This window comes from Sturnira hondurensis, unplaced genomic scaffold, assembly GCF_014824575.4.
Source record: "Sturnira hondurensis isolate 20B ecotype Veracruz unplaced genomic scaffold, ASM1482457v3 Scaffold0017436, whole genome shotgun sequence".
In the NCBI taxonomy this organism is placed as follows: domain Eukaryota; kingdom Metazoa; phylum Chordata; class Mammalia; order Chiroptera; family Phyllostomidae; genus Sturnira; species Sturnira hondurensis.
This window is the reverse complement of record NW_028090067.1, coordinates 13,574,646-13,592,552: the sequence shown is the minus strand read 5'-3', so window position 1 is coordinate 13,592,552 and position 17,907 is coordinate 13,574,646. Positions and strand designations below refer to the sequence as shown.

Genomic DNA, 17,907 nt, shown 5'->3' with positions numbered 1-17,907 from the left:
CCTCCCCCTCCCCTCTCCCCCCTCCCCCTCCCCTCCCCTCTCCCCTCTCCCCTGGAGCCTGGGGAGCGGGACTGGGAGTCCCAAGCTTCTAATCAAGCCCTGGCTTTTCTGGCAACCGGCCCTGGCCCTGCAGTGACCTAGAGTCCCGCCAGGAGCTGCCTCGTTAGAACAAAAGCTGTTCTTACAGTTCAGGGAATTCCAATCATGTCTAGGCGCTCCGTGCCAGGAGCCAATTATGAAACACCTCCTGTGACACTGCGGACCCCATCCTTGTCACGCTTCCCGCTCTAAGGTCTGACACACGCTGTCCCCCTTCCTCCACACTCTTCCATCTTCCTTCAGATCGCCCTGCAGTCCGCATTGCCCCTGACAACCTCCTCGGCGGGCTTCTCCTTCTCTCGGTCCCACTGTCACTGTGGACCTCACCCTCCCGGCCCCACAGAGTCACAGTCCCACACCTGTGACTGTGATTGTTGGTGACCTCACCCTGTGATGGATGCAGGCATGTCCCCACAGCTCCTGTGTTATAGTCAAAGCCCCCAACACCTCGGAATGAGACCATGTTTGGTGATGGGCTCTCTCGAGAGGTTAATTAAGATAGAGTGAGACCCCCGGAGTGGGCCCTCATCTGCTGGGACTGGTGTCGTTGTAAAAAGGGGTGATGATGGCGCAGATGCTCACAGAGGGAAGCCCCGGTGAGGGAGGGCACAGGGAGAAGACGGCCAACTACCAGCCACGGAGAGAGGCCTTGGGAGAAACTCCCCTGCCCAAACCTTGACCTGCGACGTCCAGCCTCCGGAACTGGGGGAATGTGTATTTCTGCTGTTTACAGCTGCCCTCGCTGACTGATTCCTACGAGGCTGTAAGCCACACTGAGCGCGGGGGCCAGCTGAGGATTCTCCTGTCCTTGCGTCCCCACAGACCGGCACGGGGCTGGGCTCTGATCTGCACAACACATACGTGTCCAGTGGATGAGTGACTTGTCTCGTGGTGATGGCCAAGACTCGAAACGTGGATGTTTCCTTAAATGTGTTCTGACTTCTTTATCCTCTTAGTATCTCTGTTTGGAACTTCCCCCTGTCCTTGCTCGCTGAATGGCCATCACTGCATCTCTGTAATCTGCCCAGCAACCAGACTTAAGAATATAAAGAAATTCTCTGATTAAGCTTCCTGACTCCTTTTCAGCCTTGCAAGGGGGCCTCCACTGGTAACTTCCACCTTCCGGGCTACATTTCAGAGAATAAAGTTTGTTCAGCATCAGACCTCTGCCTATACAGAGTATCCGTGAGCAGAGATGCTGCGATCTAAGAAATGCTGCAAGGGGAAAAAATTTAAGGCATAGCTACATAAGACCCAGAAATGTTTGGTAATGGGGCTTATACTAGAACAGTATTTTGCAGTTTACAGCATTTCATTTTGCTCTCAAAACAACCTTATAGTGAAAGCAGGGTGTAGCTTATCACCATCTATTTTAAAGAAATAAAAGCTAGCACTCAAAAATCAAGTTGTTTTTGCCCAGAGGGGCCCGGTGATAATTGGGAGAGCCAGAACTTAAAGGCCGACCTCAGGCCCCTGCAGACAAGCACCGTTCCCCCAACCCCCACCGGAAAACTCAGACAGCTGCTCCGAAGGTGCCATTACTCAGTGGTTCAAAGGGGCGACTGGGAGTGAAGTCCGTGAAAGGTGCCAGCAGATTGTGTTTTTAGAAAGAGACATCTCCAAGAGGCCCGCGGATGGGAGCGGTAGCTGGATCCAGGCCAGCTCCGCTCCCTAGCCGAGGTGTCTGTCATCTCAGAGGTGGTGGCAGTCGCGTATCCCGGGAGTTGAGTGGTAAAAGCAGCCTTGGACGGGAGCCCAGCAGCTGGCTCCACGTTCCTTTTTAGTTTTTTCTAGTTCCCAAAACCAAAGATCACAGAAGGAAGAAAAGGGAAATCGTTATTTGAGATTGAGCAGGGGGTTTGTACTGTGGATTACAGTGAGTTACCGTGAGCCTACTCCGGCTGACTTGGGAGGAGGGGCAGGGAGACTCCCCTATGTCACAGGGTGGATGGAATCGTTACCTGGGCCTTTATTGGTCAGCAGAGTCTTCTCTGAGTCTCAGGCCTCCCTTTCTTTCTCCCTCCCTGACCCTGGGTAGGATGTGCTCTCAGCTCAGGGCCCCGTGATGAATGCTGAAGGAAATTAGACTCAGCGTACCCTGTTGGGGACCAGAGGACTCTGCAGCGTCTGGGTCTCCTGCCTGCACCCCCGGGTGGCAGTGTGGGCAGGAAGAGCAGGTGAGCTGGTCAGCTGTGTCTCGACCAGACTCTCCACCCAGCCTCTCATATCCTTTGGAGCCTTGTCTTTGGTGGTGCCAGTTTCCCATGCACCCTGGAGAGAGAAATGCTTTGGCAAATGTTTTCTAACCTTGCGTATAAATGTGAAAACAGGGGCTTTTGCAACAGAGAGATCTGAACACAGCCGCAGCTCGGTGGTTCCCAGGCACTTGCCCTTGACAAACGACTTCCTCTCGCTGAACCTCAGTTTTCCTTTCCCGTGGGTTTGTTGCAAGGCACTCTGAGATGATGCATCCATCTTGGGGCAGGGCAGCCTGCTCTCGAAGAGAGGGCTGTCCTGGGAGACACAGGCTCCATCACGGACAGGGTGGGTATGCACACCCAGCGGGAGTGGAGGGGGAACAGGTGTGGGGACAGTCCCCCATGAGGGGGATGTTGAGAAAGCCCACTGTTGGCCTAAATAAAATAAGGAGATCCCTGAGTTAGTTCGGAAGGGAGCTTCCAGGCCATCCAATGTCATCATCTGCTCAGCGCAGGATCTTCACGCCATCGTCAGTGTGCCTGCTAGGTGACCTCCCACTTCCGTGGTCCCCACCCCTGCACCAGGATGAGTGGGGCCATCCTTTGCAAAGAAATCCCCAGGCCTGACCGCAGGAGAACCAGTTTTCATTAGGTTTGGGGCACTGCCTGGAAGACGGTAGCCAAAGCATTGAGAAGCGCTCGGTAGAGATCATCGAATCCAGAAGGCAGGGGCCGGCCTGTTTTCTTCACTGCCGTGTCTCTAGCAGCTGGCACAGAGCCTGGTGCACAGCAGGGACCCTGCCGCTGGGGGAGGGCTGACGCGGGCAGCCTCTTCCAGAACAATTCCAGTGCCTAGAAGCTTCCCCCCAGTAAGGGCTCATTTCCATCCATGTTGGTTAACTCCAATGGTTACTTACGTTCTGGCCGAGGATAAGCAAAAATCAATCTTTCTTTAATTTTCATTCATGCAACCTCATCCTCCCTTCTCAAGGGACAGATTCTAATTCCTCTTAGAAGGGATTATCCCTCAGCTGTGGAGGTCAGCAAGGGTGGGACATTTATCTCCAAATGGAATCAGGGCTGGCTAAGCAATGAATAAACTTCATCAAGGAAACAAAATGATGGACCAAAGGACCTTTTTAGTTAGGGCACATGGGTCCCAGCTCCTGGGCATGTGCTGTAAACTTGGGGTGAATAAACAGGGCCCCGGGTCCCGGGTATGAAATAGACACCTTTACCATTGTGCAGAGGAAACTGACCCCAGACTGCAGTCCCGGGTAGAAGAGCTGGCATTTGAACCAGGTGAGAATTATACTCAAGTTCGGGGAGAGAAGAGGCGGCCGGGTGGGAGGAGCGTACGTGTTGAAGAAACCTGAGCACAGCATCAGCGGTAGGATCCACCTCTTCGTTCCCCACACGCCTCACTCCCCTTCTTTGGGCTTCACCCGTATACGCAGGCAGTTCCGGAGTGATTGCTAAGATCTTCCCAGCTCATGTGAACTTCCGTGATCCCAGAATGCATTAGCTGGAGCTGGGAAATGGGCAAGTTCTGAAATGGTCTTTTTCAACCCATTCAGGGCTGTTTAAATACCCTTTGTGTTGCATCTTCTCGGGGGATGCTTCATTATTCTGCACCCACGCGTCAGGGGCACCAGTGGAGCGGCTCTTTCAGGATGTTTAATAAATGGTGATGTGATACGATATGTTTTCCTTATTATAGCCCTTCCTGCACTCAGACATGCATTGAATGATACTATTAAGGCTTTTCTGTTAAAAAATAGCTTATTAGAATGAATATGATGTCGGAAGGGCATTGTTGCTTTCTCTGCTAATAGTCAGGAGAGCCTCCGGTTGTAACACTTTAATATTCACCTGCTGGTAGGAGCACAGCTATTTTGATAGGCAGTAGTGATGGGCAGTCTCCCTCTGTGCAGCCAGGCCCTTTCCTGGGGTTGGGAAAAAGGAGACAGCTTTGGAAGCGTCCCTGGTCAGGGCCAGAGCTACCTGCTGCGGGTGCTTACCTGGAGAGATGCCCTAGTATGCACTCACGTCCACCCCATTTCACCAAGAGTCCACCAGTTCCAAATGGGATGGGATGGTGATTTTTTATGATATTTGTTATTCATTACACCATTCATCCATCTCAACTCATGCCCAGAAAGCCAGTAAATTAGTATATAATGGGAAATATTGGAACACTTGAAGAATAACATGTGAGAAAATGTATGTTGCAAGAGGTAAGGAATGAGTGAATAAATGAATGAATGAGTGTTATGGGATTCTGGCTTTACTTCAGATTAGCTGGGTGGCCTTGAGCGATGTAGCAATGACTCTGGGCAGCCTCCACTTTTTCGCCGTGAGCCGGTCACTCTGCATATGTTATCCTGTGTGATCTGCACCTCCTTCTGGAGGCAGGAGGTAAATTCCATTCTTGCCCTCCGATGGGAAACTGTGGCTCAGGGAAGTTACTGTAGCTGGGCCAGAACTCTCCTTTGTCTGGATTAGAAGCCCTTTTTCTGATTTTCCATGCTGCCTTCCTCCTACCCGGTGGGTGAATGCCCGGCCGCCCTTTCCAAGCCTCAGGTGCCATGTGGGAGTGTCCCCCATCCCTCCTCCTGGGGCTCCACCTCTGATCAGCAGCGGCCCTGCCTGGAGCCCAAAGCTCAGGAAGAAGGAGGAGGGGAGTCCCCAGCCGGGCGCCATCCGTCTGCTGGCTGGTGACAGGACACCAGGGCCCCAGCAGAATAGCAACCTTGTTCACTCTTGTCTGGCTGTTCGTGTTGATGTATGAATAAGCAAAGAAGACAGCTTCATTTTCATAAGTTAACTTGCGCCTAGAGTAAGGAATCCAGGGAGCAGCACACTTCATCATAACCACAGGGCCAGCGCGGAAAACAGTGACAAAGCCTTTTGTTAGTCACGGTGTTTTATTGTAATAGCTCCAAGGCAGATGAGGCAGAGCGGAGTGCCGAGGTGCCGAGGGAGGCCGCTCCCGGGCAGCCTGTGTCATCGCCCCCAAGAGGAATCCCCTGGGATCTGGCCTCTTAATGAGATGCCAGGCCCACGGTGTGTTGGCATCATTGAGGTGAAGGACTGAGACCCTGACCTCTGCAGACCTGGGATATAGCTGCCCCCTGGAAAAGAGGACCTGGCTCGTAGGTGCTGCAACTGGGGACCAGAGAGACTGTCTACCTAGACAGCTGTTGTGAAACAGCGCCATCCTCAGGAAAGCTTTGGGAGAAGCTTGGGAGTTTGGAAGTGCGTGTGGAAGGAGAAGGGCGGGGGCACCTGCAGGGCAGGATGGGGGGTGGTAGGTGGCTCTGGCCGGATGTCAAGCAGCCATCACCCCCCACTCCCCACCGAATCAGCTGTTGCTGCTCTCCCCACCTCTGACCCATCTGTGTTTCTGTCGCTGCAAGTACCACACGGCCTCGTAATTGTTTGTCTCTCTCCCCTTCCAGCTGCCTCCAGGGCAAGGACTATATTGTGTTTGTCTTTGGTTCCTTCGTATTTTGTGCAGTGTCTGACACAAAGCAAACTCTCAGTCGATATTCAGCTGAACGAAAGTCAAGGCCAAGCAGGGGTCATGTCAGCTGAGGAAGGGAGGAGACGGCTGAGACGGCAGACGTCTGAACCCCAGCTGACGAGGCCACATGTAGGGGCGGGGAATCTGAGGTCAGTGAATGGGCACACGACTTTCTCAGCCGAAGGCCCCAGGCCTTGCAGATCTGACCGTTGTGCACCGGCATCCCAGGCTTGTTGCATGTGGGACTGATGGGCTCTTGCAGTTCCCGAATCGGTGATGTTTTTCTTCTGAGGGATTCTGCAAGTTTTGGATGGGATCATACAGAATGACAAAGTGGGTCGTGGTGTTTTCCCGTGCCTCTAATTTATGTATTTGTGCTGGGGTGTTGATTTAGGTGGGCGCTCGATAAATTGATCAAGTAAATTACAGCAAACCCACGCGCCATCGTTTCAGGGAGCTGTCATCGCGCAGAGGAGGCTCTACATCACCCAGCGCGGTGTCCCGGGGAACCACTGCCTTCCCGGCCTGCTGCCGGCTGCGTTGGCCCGGGGAGGCCCTTGTCCCTCAGGCCGGCTGGTGGTGTGAGGGCTTCAGCTCCCGAAGGCACCCCTGAGCTGTGCTAGAAGGTGATTGTTAGTCAGTCCTGTGACCTTTCGCACATTACTGAGACTCTCTAAGCCTCAGTTTCTCTCCGTACAAGACATGGATTTATCATTTCTGTCATAAACCTTTGTCGTAAAGGTAAGCGATGACGCACCGAGACAGCAGAAAGAATGTGGGTGTCGGACAAATAGAGAATGCTGTGCCGACTCTGCCACTGGTTGTGCAAATCTTGGTCCTACGTGAGCCTCAGTTTCCCAGGCCGTGAGATGGCGTTGCTACTAATCCCGAGAGAATACCGGGCACGATGGCCTTGTCTGATGGAGGCGGTTGGATCTGATGCTGGCCGGACCCTTTTTACAAGGCCCGGCGATTTGCTCTGGGGACACAGAGGCGATCGTCCCTCTGCAGAACACTCCCGAGTTGCTGTGAGGTTGACGTGGTGCTTCCTGACTGAGACAGGGAAAGCACTGGGAAGGTGGCCGAGAGACAGCTCTTCTCCGTAGGTTCCCCTCTCATCAAACAAGTGTCTCATCTTTCTCTCCGATGTGAGAGTCATCTCGCGCATGCCCAGAAAGCCAGTAAGTTAGCATGTAATGGGAAATAGTAGAACTGGAACACTTGGAGAATAGCGTGTGAAAAAATACATGTCGCAAAAGGTAAGGAATGAGTGAGTGGGTGAATGAATGGTGCGGGGTTCTGGCTTTGTTGCAGACTAACTAGGCGGCCTCCGTTTTTTTCTCCATAAAACGGGGATAGTAGGAACAGAGGGGCTGCCTGCCTGTGAGTAATCAGTAGGTTAATACAAGTTCAGCACTTGGATCGGAGCCTGGCAGTTCATGAAAACTCCTGCTGTGATCTGCCATTCCTCTGTCTCATTTCAGAGCTCCCTGACCCCCTGGCTTGGCTTCTTTTAGCACCTTTGCGTTCTCTGTCCTTCACAGGTCAGCAGGTCCTGGGCTTGGTAGAGAACCAGAGCGACTGGTACCTCGGAAACCTGTGGAAGAATCACCGCCCTTGGCCCGCCCTGGGGAGGGGCTACAATACAGGTGAGTCATGAAGGGGCAGGGAGGGGCGGGGCTTGTAAAGGGCCCTGTGAGGACTCGGGCTCCCTCCTTGGGGAGGAGAGGAGGTAAGCCACAGCACAGGTGAGTCTCACCTGGCTGCCTGGGAACCTTCCAGTTCTTTCTCAGCACTGCCCCCATGGGCAAAGTGGCTGTGGAGCCTTAGCTGGCTGCGGGGGTCTCACCGAAAAGCCCCTCTCCTGGGGGACCTTCTGATCTTTACGAGTGTGGCCTGTGGCACCCTGGCTCTGTTCACACAGAGTAGAGATCGTGCTTCAGCGACAGCCCCAGTGTGTCAGCCCCGTAACACAACCGGAATCACCTGGGTGTTTACTAACTCACCTAGGAGGAAAGCAGCAGAGGGCAGAGGGCATACTGACTCTGGAAGCTTCTGGTCAGGAGTGACATGATTTCTGCTATTTCATTGGCTAAAGCATATCATGTGACTGTGCCTACCTTCAAGGGGTGTGGGCAGGTGTAACCTGGCCATGTACCCGGAGGAGAAAAGGCAGAAATATTTGGTAATTGGTGCTCAGGAATACCACAGCGGTTAAGCACAATGTGTCTAAAATCAAATGCGTTATTCCGCCTTGTTGCTAACCCCAAACTGTGTCTCCTGTTTTCTTTCTCTCTCTGTCAGTATTATCATTCATTCACTCCTCCACGTTTTGCTCAGCTGCTCTCTCTTGAACGCTTACCATGTACCGGGCCCGATGCTAGGTGGGTCAGCCCAGCCTGTGACCTCGTGGGGCACGTAACAAAGGAAGCAAGAGCAGCCCTGCTCTCTTTAGGCTCAGGTTCGGCCACTGGCTCTCTTTGAAACACCTCTGGGTCCTCCTGCCTCCTCCCGTCTGTCCTCTTTGCCACTGCTTCTGTACCCTAGTCTCAGGCTGGAACTTGGAGTTCGGGGAGCGGTAGGGTGGGCCAGGCCAAGAAGTGCTGGCATCTGAGACCTGCTGTGCTGTGTTGGGGCCAGTGTCTTCGGGGGATGGTGCTGCCTGAAGGTGACAGGTGACACCTGTCCTGGAGGCTCTAGTGGGAAGGGCTTACAAGTCAACTCTGAGAGCCAAGGGTCCAGGGAGGTCAGGTTCAAACACAAGACCCCAGAGCCCGAAAGAAAAAGGATGAGAATCCAGCTTCCAGAAGGAAGAGATGGGATCTGAGCAGGGTCAAATGTGGAACAGAACAAGGAAAGGAAGGTCAATGTCCTGAGCAGAGGGGGCAGGTAGGGGGCTCTGTGTTGAAGGCCGCCCTTTGACACAGGGCACATTCCATCACTGACGTGGGTGTGCCACGCTGTCTGTAGTGATTTTTCCTGGAACACCTACCGACCGGGCGGTAGTTACAGCCTGAGAGGTTACCAGTGAGGAATTTCAACCACCTGCTCCTTGGCTTGTCTCTTGGAGGCTCCCAGGCTGTGCAGGGCATTAAGCCTTGAGTTACAGGATGTGGGGGAGTTCTGGGGAGTCCCTGAGACAGGAGGGTGTGGGGAAGGCGGAATAAAGGGGCTCAGAGCAGCAGCCCTTTTGAGCTGGTTTGGAAGTATTTCAGTGCAACCACAGCTCGGTCCTCGTCGGCTTCAGAACTCGTCATACACTGTGCTCATCGCATTCTGACGAGAAAAAATGTTTCGGTGCCTGGTGTTGACTGGGATTCATCGCCACCCCACAAGAGAAAATGCTTCGGGCCTGGTCGCTTGCTCAGTACTGGTGGGTTTTGGCACTCCTCACGAGTTCCAGAACGAGTTAACGATGAGCCCCGAGGTACCACTGTATTTTGTTACTGGGCAAGGCAGCGCCTGTGCCTACCACCTGGGCACTGGCCAGCCACTGTGCCAGGCGCTTTGCAGGTGTTAGTCCCATCTGACCCTCGCAGTAACTCCAGGAGACGGGTGCTCTTCTTATCTCTGTTTCATACACCGGAAACGAAAGCTTAGAGAGCGGAGTGATAAATGAGGAGCCTGCAGTGTTTACTAACTTAAACTTTCTACCTACCTTGAACTTCAGCAGCTTCAGGATCAGGAATACTTTTTGAAAATGTAGAATCCTAGACTCTGTCCTTGAAGGGTCTTGCCTGGGGGGGGGGGGTGCAGGGTGTGGGGGTGGGTGTGCAGGGCAGAAGGCCCAGGAGTCTACTCTGATAAAAGCCAGCAAGCTGTTTTGCTTTCCAGCAAGCCTTCCTAGGGGCTCTTTCCTTGGTGTCTTTGAGTCGGGACCCTTTAGAAACCACAGTGGGCTGATGTGAAGGCGCCCTCTGCTTGTTCACCCCATGTGGACCTTTGGTGTCTGGACTCCAGCCCATTCACTCCGGGCTCGGGTGAAGCCGGAGGCACCCATGTGTTCCGGCTGGGGGAAGGGCAAACTCAGGTAAACCCTGGTGTGTATTTAGCTTCCGACTCCGACAACAGAGAATAATAGAAAATGTCACATGGAGATATACGGCCGAGTCTTGGGGACGCGGCATTGGGGTCATGATTACCTGGGTAAGACAGAAATCATCAGTCATCAATTGGGGTTTGCAGGAGAAGACAAACGTAGCGTGCTGGGGAATTTCTCATGACAACAATGATGCGTCCCCTCCCTCCCCTCTCCATTTGCCTCAGACCGTGAGGTCAGGAGACCTGCAAGCACCTTAGCCACCGCCGGCTCCTACCTGGAATGCCTGGGCGGCGCTGCTTCCTTCTTGATCCACCGCCAGGGCGGAGCAGACGGGGTACAGCCCTGTGAGAACAGATACCATTGAAATAAGCCCGTGACACCAAGTGATCGTTATAAAAGGATTTATGCGGCATTGAAATGCACTGGCTTTCAGGACGGGCATTTGTTATTGTAAGACTAAGGGTTGTGCCTCCCACATCACGTCACCTGGATGTTTAGACTCTCGAGGACATGGAGCCCTGAATCGCTGTGCACCTCGAGCCTCCACGGGGGATCCCCGGGAGCCTCGGGCGAGCCTTCTCCGTGGCGTTGGGAAACTGAGGCCGACCCAGGTCAGAATCGCAGCTCAGCCACTTGGGGGCTGTGTGAGCTTGTGTACGTTGCTTCACCTCCTTGAACTTGGTTCCTCCCTTATTAACTAGAACAATAAAAGCACCTGTTGGGCGAGGACTCACTAGGTGATTTGTCTAAGGAGCCTAGTCTGGTGTCTGCCTTGCACGAAAAAGCAATTCTCTTAGCTTGTCATATTATTTTAGAATAAAAGATGATGGTGTTACTTCACAGATCAGCTTCCTCACTGTGACTTACATCGAAAGGTCCCCAGAAAGCAGGAGATGTTTCACTTGGAAGAGCTGCCTTCGAGACCTGACTTGGTCACTTTTCAACTGTGTACATTTTAGACAGTGACTCTGAGCCTTAGGTTTCTCACCTGTAGACTGAGAATGGTGACCCACCCCAAGCCCACAGTAGTATGTCAGCCCCTCAGGGGCAGGTCAACCAAAGTGCCTTGGGAAGCGGCTTGTAGTTTTTGTGTATTTCTGATCCTGACCACAGCCTGGCTGAGTAACCGTTTTCAATTTCGATTCATCTGCATCCATCAAGTTCAGGTGCATTCGCCAGGCACTTAACCACGCATTGTCTTTGTTAATTCCTAAAACCATCTCGCAATGTAGGCATTCTTCTTCCAAGAGCCAGCCGGCTTCCTCCCTTTCTCTTTTTCTTTCCCCATCTGCTTGCACCAAGCCCCCAGGGCCCTGAAAGATTAGGGACGATGATCATCTGCTCCCCCCATCTCCCCCCATTCTTATTACCGCGGTTTACAGCTTAATTCCATCCTCGGGAGCTGCTGAGCCACAGCAGCTGCGGGTGGCCAGCGGGTCCCAACACAGGGTCCTTGCCATACTGTTCGGGTGGAATAAAGGGCGACTCTCCTCGCACCGAGATGGGCTAACTTCCAAGCGTTCTGTCCATTCCTGGCATCCCGGGGGCCAGAAGTTGTCATGCAGCATTCAGCCGTCTGCAGGATTAAAAAACAATTGTTACAAGGTCATTAACATTCAGCCCTTTCATTTCTTACGCTGACAGTAACTATCTTAAAAACAGAAGCCAGCAAAAGGGAAGGGGACAGAACTGAAAGTGGCCGGTGACTGGGAACGTAGAAAGAAGGTGGCAAGTGTACCCGAGGTTTGTTTGCCTAGGATCCCAAAGTTTACTCAAGGAGAAGATATGTCCTCCCCAAGATCAAGGACATAAAATTAACCAGAGGATGTGCTATAAGAAACAATTTAAAAATAAAACGTATCCTGTGCCTTTCAGTCCCCCAAATTAGGCCAGGGACAGGCAGATGGAGACCTAGCCCTCTAGGGAGGGAGGGCGTATTTGTCCAGGAATCCTTTCCCGAGGAAGAACAGAACTGGGGCACTCAAGGACTGACTCACCTCCGAAGCACAAGCAGACTCCGGGCCCTGAAGAAAGGGAAGGTGCCCCGGTGAAATCTGACACCACCACCGTGAAATCCATGGCGGGGATTCAAAAGGAGCAAACATTAGACAACTTGACAAAGAACCGTTAAATAGCTTTAGTGAGATAACTGTAAGTGCGGAACTTCAGCCTGCACGCTGCCTCTGGTATCCAGCATTCTGCTGCCCCGGGGAAGGTCCTTCTTATCTCGGAGCCCTCCAGCTTGAGGGTCAACAACTGAGGAATACTGTGATGGAATTATTTTTGTCTGTAATAAATGCATCCAGAGAAACAAGATTTAAAGGTAGTTTGTTCATTTATTCATTCAGCACATGCTCCTGATGCCTATTATTCTGGGTAAATAATAATTATTTAAGAACAAGTGACACTAAGAACTTTGCTTCGAGAATATTGCTGTATAGTGTGGGAGAGTTTGCATATCTACAGATGAAGTCGGCCTGACTCGAGCACCAAGCACCATTGACCTTCAGAGTGGAACATCGGCCCTGCAGTAACCCTGGACCAACATCTTCTAGGCTCATTGCAGGAGACGTTAATATTGTTTAGAAGCCATGGCGGGTAAGATTGAGAAATACGGATATTGTCCTTCCCTTAGACGTTCCAATTGCATGTTGGCACATTAGAGGTCCTGAGAAGGCCAGAAGTAAAGAAAGCTGTTAACCTTGTAGCATCCCGCGCTCTTATCTGATCCAGAGTTCTGGAAACAAGTTTAGGAAGAATGTCCACTAGACTAATGCTGGGGTCGAAATGATCTCGTTTCAAGCTCTGTGTCCAAGTCTCAGCACAGAAGTGTTTGCGTGGAATCTGTAGGATAACCCCACTGAAAGATGCTTGTCACCTAGGAGTGGTTCGCGTGCCACCACAGACAATAGATTTGTCCACTGTCTTTGGCACTGCAGGATCTCATCCATCTTTGTACTGTAAGAACCGAGACACCACATTAGTGCGCCCTCTTAATCAATGTCCTGTGTGCCATTGCGTCCCTGAAGCTAGTCCCCAGCTGGCAGCCCTCTGCAACCTTCTTTCCAGGAATGCGACATGAGATGGTTCCAAGACCTTTCAGCATTCTGATTGGCTGGCCACCTCTAGGTAACTCCAGTGTCTCCCTTTGCGGGCGACACTCTGGCCTGAATGATATGCTCTGGGCGTTACCTAACTATCAGACGTTCATGCCTTCACCCGGACACTCCTGCCCACTTTTCTGGATCATAGCACCTGTTTATAATGTCAGAGGCTTTAACCCAGAGACAGTGCGCCTGAATCTCTAGAGGTTTCTTTACACACATTCCTTAAATGCCTGGTGCATACTGACATTGGAGAACCAGTATCCTAGCGCAGACTTTTATTGCCATTTGCACATCAAGCTCAAATTGAACTTGAGTTCAACCAAGAAGCTCCACGAATGACTGTTCAGCCAAAGGGTCCCCGTTCTGGGCTGCCGTGGTAGATTTATTGAGCCGGAAGCGCAGACTTGATGTTTATCTCTGGTGAGTTTGATCTGATCTAGGCCAAGCTCTGCATCATTTTACTTGACCTCATTTTCGTTCTCCACGAGGGTCATCCACAAAGATCAAAATGCTTTCTGTTCATTCATCCAGTGGCCAGGCCCCATTGTTGTAGCCCGTGTTTTGATGCCTCTTGTGCAATCCTGGAGTAAAATTCATAGATTCCTCCCTTACACAGTCTTCAACTATAATCTAAAAAATCAATACGGTACCCTGACTAGAATATAAAGGAGAAGTACAAGGAAATTAATTTACTAAAAAATAATATTGACTTCAGCGTATAATTGCTCGGGCTTGGCCACTATAGAAGGCCTAATGAAGTGGTCAGAGGCTACTGTGCCAGTGTCTTCGGTGTGACTGCCACAAATGCAAAATGGTGCTGGTGGAACACTGGCTGTCACATTCCACGAGTGACCTTTGTCATCGGTGAGAAGTTTTTCCAAACGAGTGAGCAGTCGTTGGTAAAGTGTCAGATAATAGGAAATACCATATTCCCTTGATTTCTACTCCAAGTTCAGTGTTTGTTAAAACCATGCAAGCCTTGGCTGGTGTGGCTTAGAGGCTGGAGTGCTGGCCTATGAACCAAAAGTTCACTGGTTCGATCCCCAGTCAGGGCACATGCCGGGGTTGGGGGCCGGGTCCCCATAAGGGGAGTGTGAGAGAAAACCTATTGATGGATCTATCGCGCAAGAGTGTTTCCCTCCCTCTCTTCCCTTCTCTAAAAATAAATAAATAAAATCTTCTAAAAAAAACACGTGAAGAAAAGCACTTGGTCTTTTCCTGTAAATAGTGTTAGTGTCAGGCTCAGATATTGATAACAGTTATAAACACGAATGTTTGGTGAGACCCATGTGGGATGCAGAAATGTTCCCCTTGCTGCTAGACTGTCCCGGGAAGGAGCGCTGTCCCCTTTGAGAGCCACAAGTCCAAGGCATTACCAATGTCCAGTGGGCTGACTCTGGGGCAAAGCCACCCTGTGCTCCTGACGCTCCTCGAGGCTGGCGTCGAGGAAGAAGCACGCACTCCCTGCTCCCAGTGCGCAGCCAGAGGAGTCTGCAGAGCAGCGCCGCCGTCCAGCGACTTTTCTCCAGTGAGCCTCTGTCTAAGGTCCAGTGACGTCACCCCAGGCTTGTCCACATCACGTCCTGAACCAGAATCTCCCTTGGCCTTAGTTCAGCCTTAGCATTCACATAAAACGCATCCTAGTCTTCCCTTCGGTGCTCGCTGAACCTCAGTTTACGCATGTGCGAGATGGGGGTGGGGATAGTACCTGCCTCACAAAGGACGGTTGGGAGAAGTAAATGATACGTCATATAAATTTAATACCATAAGACCAGGCTGGGCATGGAGCCGGTGCTCAGTAAATGCAGTAGCAGTTGCCTCTTGTCGTTTATTTAAAAGGTAGGCGAAGGGACTGCAGGACACCGGGCCCCTCATCATATCGGTCACCCTGTGCTCCTGGGGCCCCTGTTTCATTTTCCCATGAAAAGACATGGTGCTTATGTTCTGGAGATGAGCAGCCCTGGGTTCAAGCTCCATCTGGTACGAGCTCCATGATTCTGGGCAGTCTGTCCTTTCTCTGTCCATCGGGACAAGGAGAGTCCCCATCTCACAGGGCGGCTTGGAGGAGAACAGGAGATGGTATTTGTGAATTTCATGGGACAGTGTCTGGTTCAGTACATGCCAGCTCTCGGGACCTTCCCTTTCCATCTACACTCGAGGCTCACAAACGGGGAAAGGCAGCATTAGCTGCTCTGCACCTTTGGCAGTAACTCCGTCTTGTGTCCATTGCGGATAGCTAGTGCCGAGCACCCCCTCTCCAGCGCTGGTCCTTCATTTGTTCCTTCATTCGTGAGTTGTGGCCACCATGCATCTCGCATGCTGACCTGCCAGGCTCCTTTCCGGGCCCTGGGGAAGCCCTGGGCAAGACAAAGAGGAGCCCCGTTCATGGGAGGTTGCGCGTCATCACGGGAGAGAAATAGTCCTCTGTACTCTGATGCGGTCACCTTCTGCCGCTCCCCACACTCGGCTCCCGCTATCCTACCTTCCCTGCTGTCCTCGGACACACCCATTTAAACCTGTGAGTCCTCCCTCTCCGATGACAGCCTCACCCTACCCCTTCTTCTCTGTAGCGTTAACCACCACCTAACCTACAATGAGTTTGCTCATTTTCTTAAAATGTCCTGTGTCTGTTCACAAGGATGTAAGTTCCCCAAGGGTCATCTTGTCTGCTTGTTAATTTCTCTGCCTTTTCTCCTGTACCTAGAATCATGCCTGCCATATATTAGGCATTGAGTGAGCATTCGTTGTTGGATGAATAATTTTGGAAGATATTAAATGTTTAGAAGATAATTAACGCAGAGCAGTGGTTATCAACAGGAGTTGGTGGGGGATTTGGTGCCCCCAGGAACGTTGGCAGTGTCTGGAGCCATGTTTGGTTGGCACAATGGGGGTGGTGCTCCCAGTGCTTAGTGGGTGAAGGCCAGGGATGCCGCTAAGTATCCTGCAATACACAAGAGAGTTCCTATGTTAGAGAATCACCCAGCCCGAAATGTCACTGCTTCTGAGTTTGAGAAACCCTGACATAACACAATATGCCAGGGAGCATGTGAGGAACTGGACTCCTGTATGAAGAATTGCTTCTTTACGGAGAGGTTTTCTGAGCTAAAGACCTGAAGGAAGGGAAGTTGGCAGCCATGCTGAGATCTAGAGTGATAGCATTCCCAACAGAGACCGGCAAGTGCAAAGGCCTCTGAACAGAACTGGGCCTGGATGTTTACGTCCCCCTCACATGGTTATGCCCCGCCCCCCGCCCCACCCCATCAACTAGGTCTGCTCATGTGCTCAGCCCATCTGTGGGCCATTTCTGACCCCGCAGGCTATGCTCCCTTCACCTTCGATCTGATTGTGCTCAAATCAGATCCTCCGAGTGTTCGGGTTTAGAATGCCAGCGGATTCTTCCCTCCGTGCCCTTCAGGGCCACATGTTAGAGCTGCGCATGCGGTTCCACCCTCCTGCTTTATCTCTGGGGTTTATAAAGGTCACCTCTGGGCCCGAGTGAATCACGGCAAAATGCAGCACCTTGGAAAGGGAGCTGTCCAGGGCCGGCCCGGGCCCAGCTCCAGGCCCAGACGCATGGCCCCTGCTCTTCCCTGTTAAGTCCCGCTCAGCCACGCCGGCCTTCTGACTGTGGCCCAGATGCATTCCCACCCGGGACTCACGTGCCTGCTGCCTGGGCCACCAGCTGCCCTTGGCTGAGTCCCTGACTTCTGTTCTCAGCTCAGATGTCATCTCCCTACAGTGCTCCTCCCCGACTGTCTTATCCAAAGCAGCACTTTTGATCCACTTTCTCCGGCTTCCTTTCCTTCACCAAACTTTGTCAGCCTGATGTTGTACGTGTTTTGATTGTTCACCTGCTGCTCTTGGGGTCAGCAGAATGGTCCCCCGAAGATATCCATGCCTGAATCCCCGGAACTTGTGATTATGTTACACACTGCATGGCAAAGGAGCCTGTGCAGCTGTACACAGACCTTACAATAGGGAGATTATCCTGGATTAGCTGATGGGCCTGGTCTAATCACAGGAGCCCTGAAAAGCTGAGGATTTCCCCCATGTGGAACAGAGTGGATGTTATAAACGAAGAGAACAGAGTGACGGGGAATGCAGGTGGCCATTAGGAGCTAGGAGGCTCCCAGCTGACAGCCAGCAGAGAAGGGTCCTCAGTCCTACAACCGTAGGAAGCTGAATTCTGCCGAGAACCCGATGAGCATGGAAGTACAGTAGATTCCCCCCCAGATAGGAGCCATACTGGCCGACAACTTGACTCAAGCCTTGTGAGATCCTACACAGAGAACCCAGCCGCTGACCTATACCACTGCAAGGTAACGCATGTATCTGTCCCAAGCTGCTGAGGTCATTTGTTTGGCAGCGATAGGAAACTCATCCCCGACTTTCTCCACAAGAGTGCGAACAGCTTGAGGGCAGGGGTCCTGTTTTGTTTACTCCTCGGACATGGAGGGCTCTCAGGAAGTAGTTGGATGAAATCCCCTCATGTTTCCCAGACTTAAATACTGCCAGCACTGCAGTGTATTCTTGACTTTCCTCTTTTCACATGTGTAGTTACCTATTTCTCTCTATATATGTGTCTCCTTTTTAATTGTTCTTTGTGCATTTTACTTAAAAACAAAATATCGGGTGTCTCTCTCCATCAATACATCAAGTTGTGTTTTCTTTTTTTCTTTTTAAGGACTGTAGTGTTTCCATTTGCTGAATGGACCATAATGTATGTGTTTTATTCCCTGTTGGGGGACATGATCCTCAGTCTTCCTGCCTTCAGTAAACTGATCTGGCATTCATTCCATGCATGGTTTCTTTGAAGACATATTTATGATGAGAAGGTGCATCTGATTTTCTGGAAGTATCTCAAGATCACAGTGCCCACCTCTCAGATTTGGGCTGTGTATTCACGCCCATCTGCTCCCATGACCCCCACTGGAC

The 17,907-nt window shown here is 51.8% G+C and overlaps 1 protein-coding gene across 1 annotated transcript in view; it reads left to right on the top strand.

Moving 5' to 3' along the window:
• Nucleotides 1–17,907, top strand: part of LARGE1 (LARGE xylosyl- and glucuronyltransferase 1) — a 448,405-nt gene that overhangs the window by 343,066 nt on the left and 87,432 nt on the right. Inside the window, exon 7 of the mRNA XM_037068553.1 lies at nucleotides 7,368–7,472. Coding sequence (XP_036924448.1) covers nucleotides 7,368–7,472 — 105 coding nt within the window. The remainder of the gene's footprint in view (nucleotides 1–7,367; nucleotides 7,473–17,907) is intronic.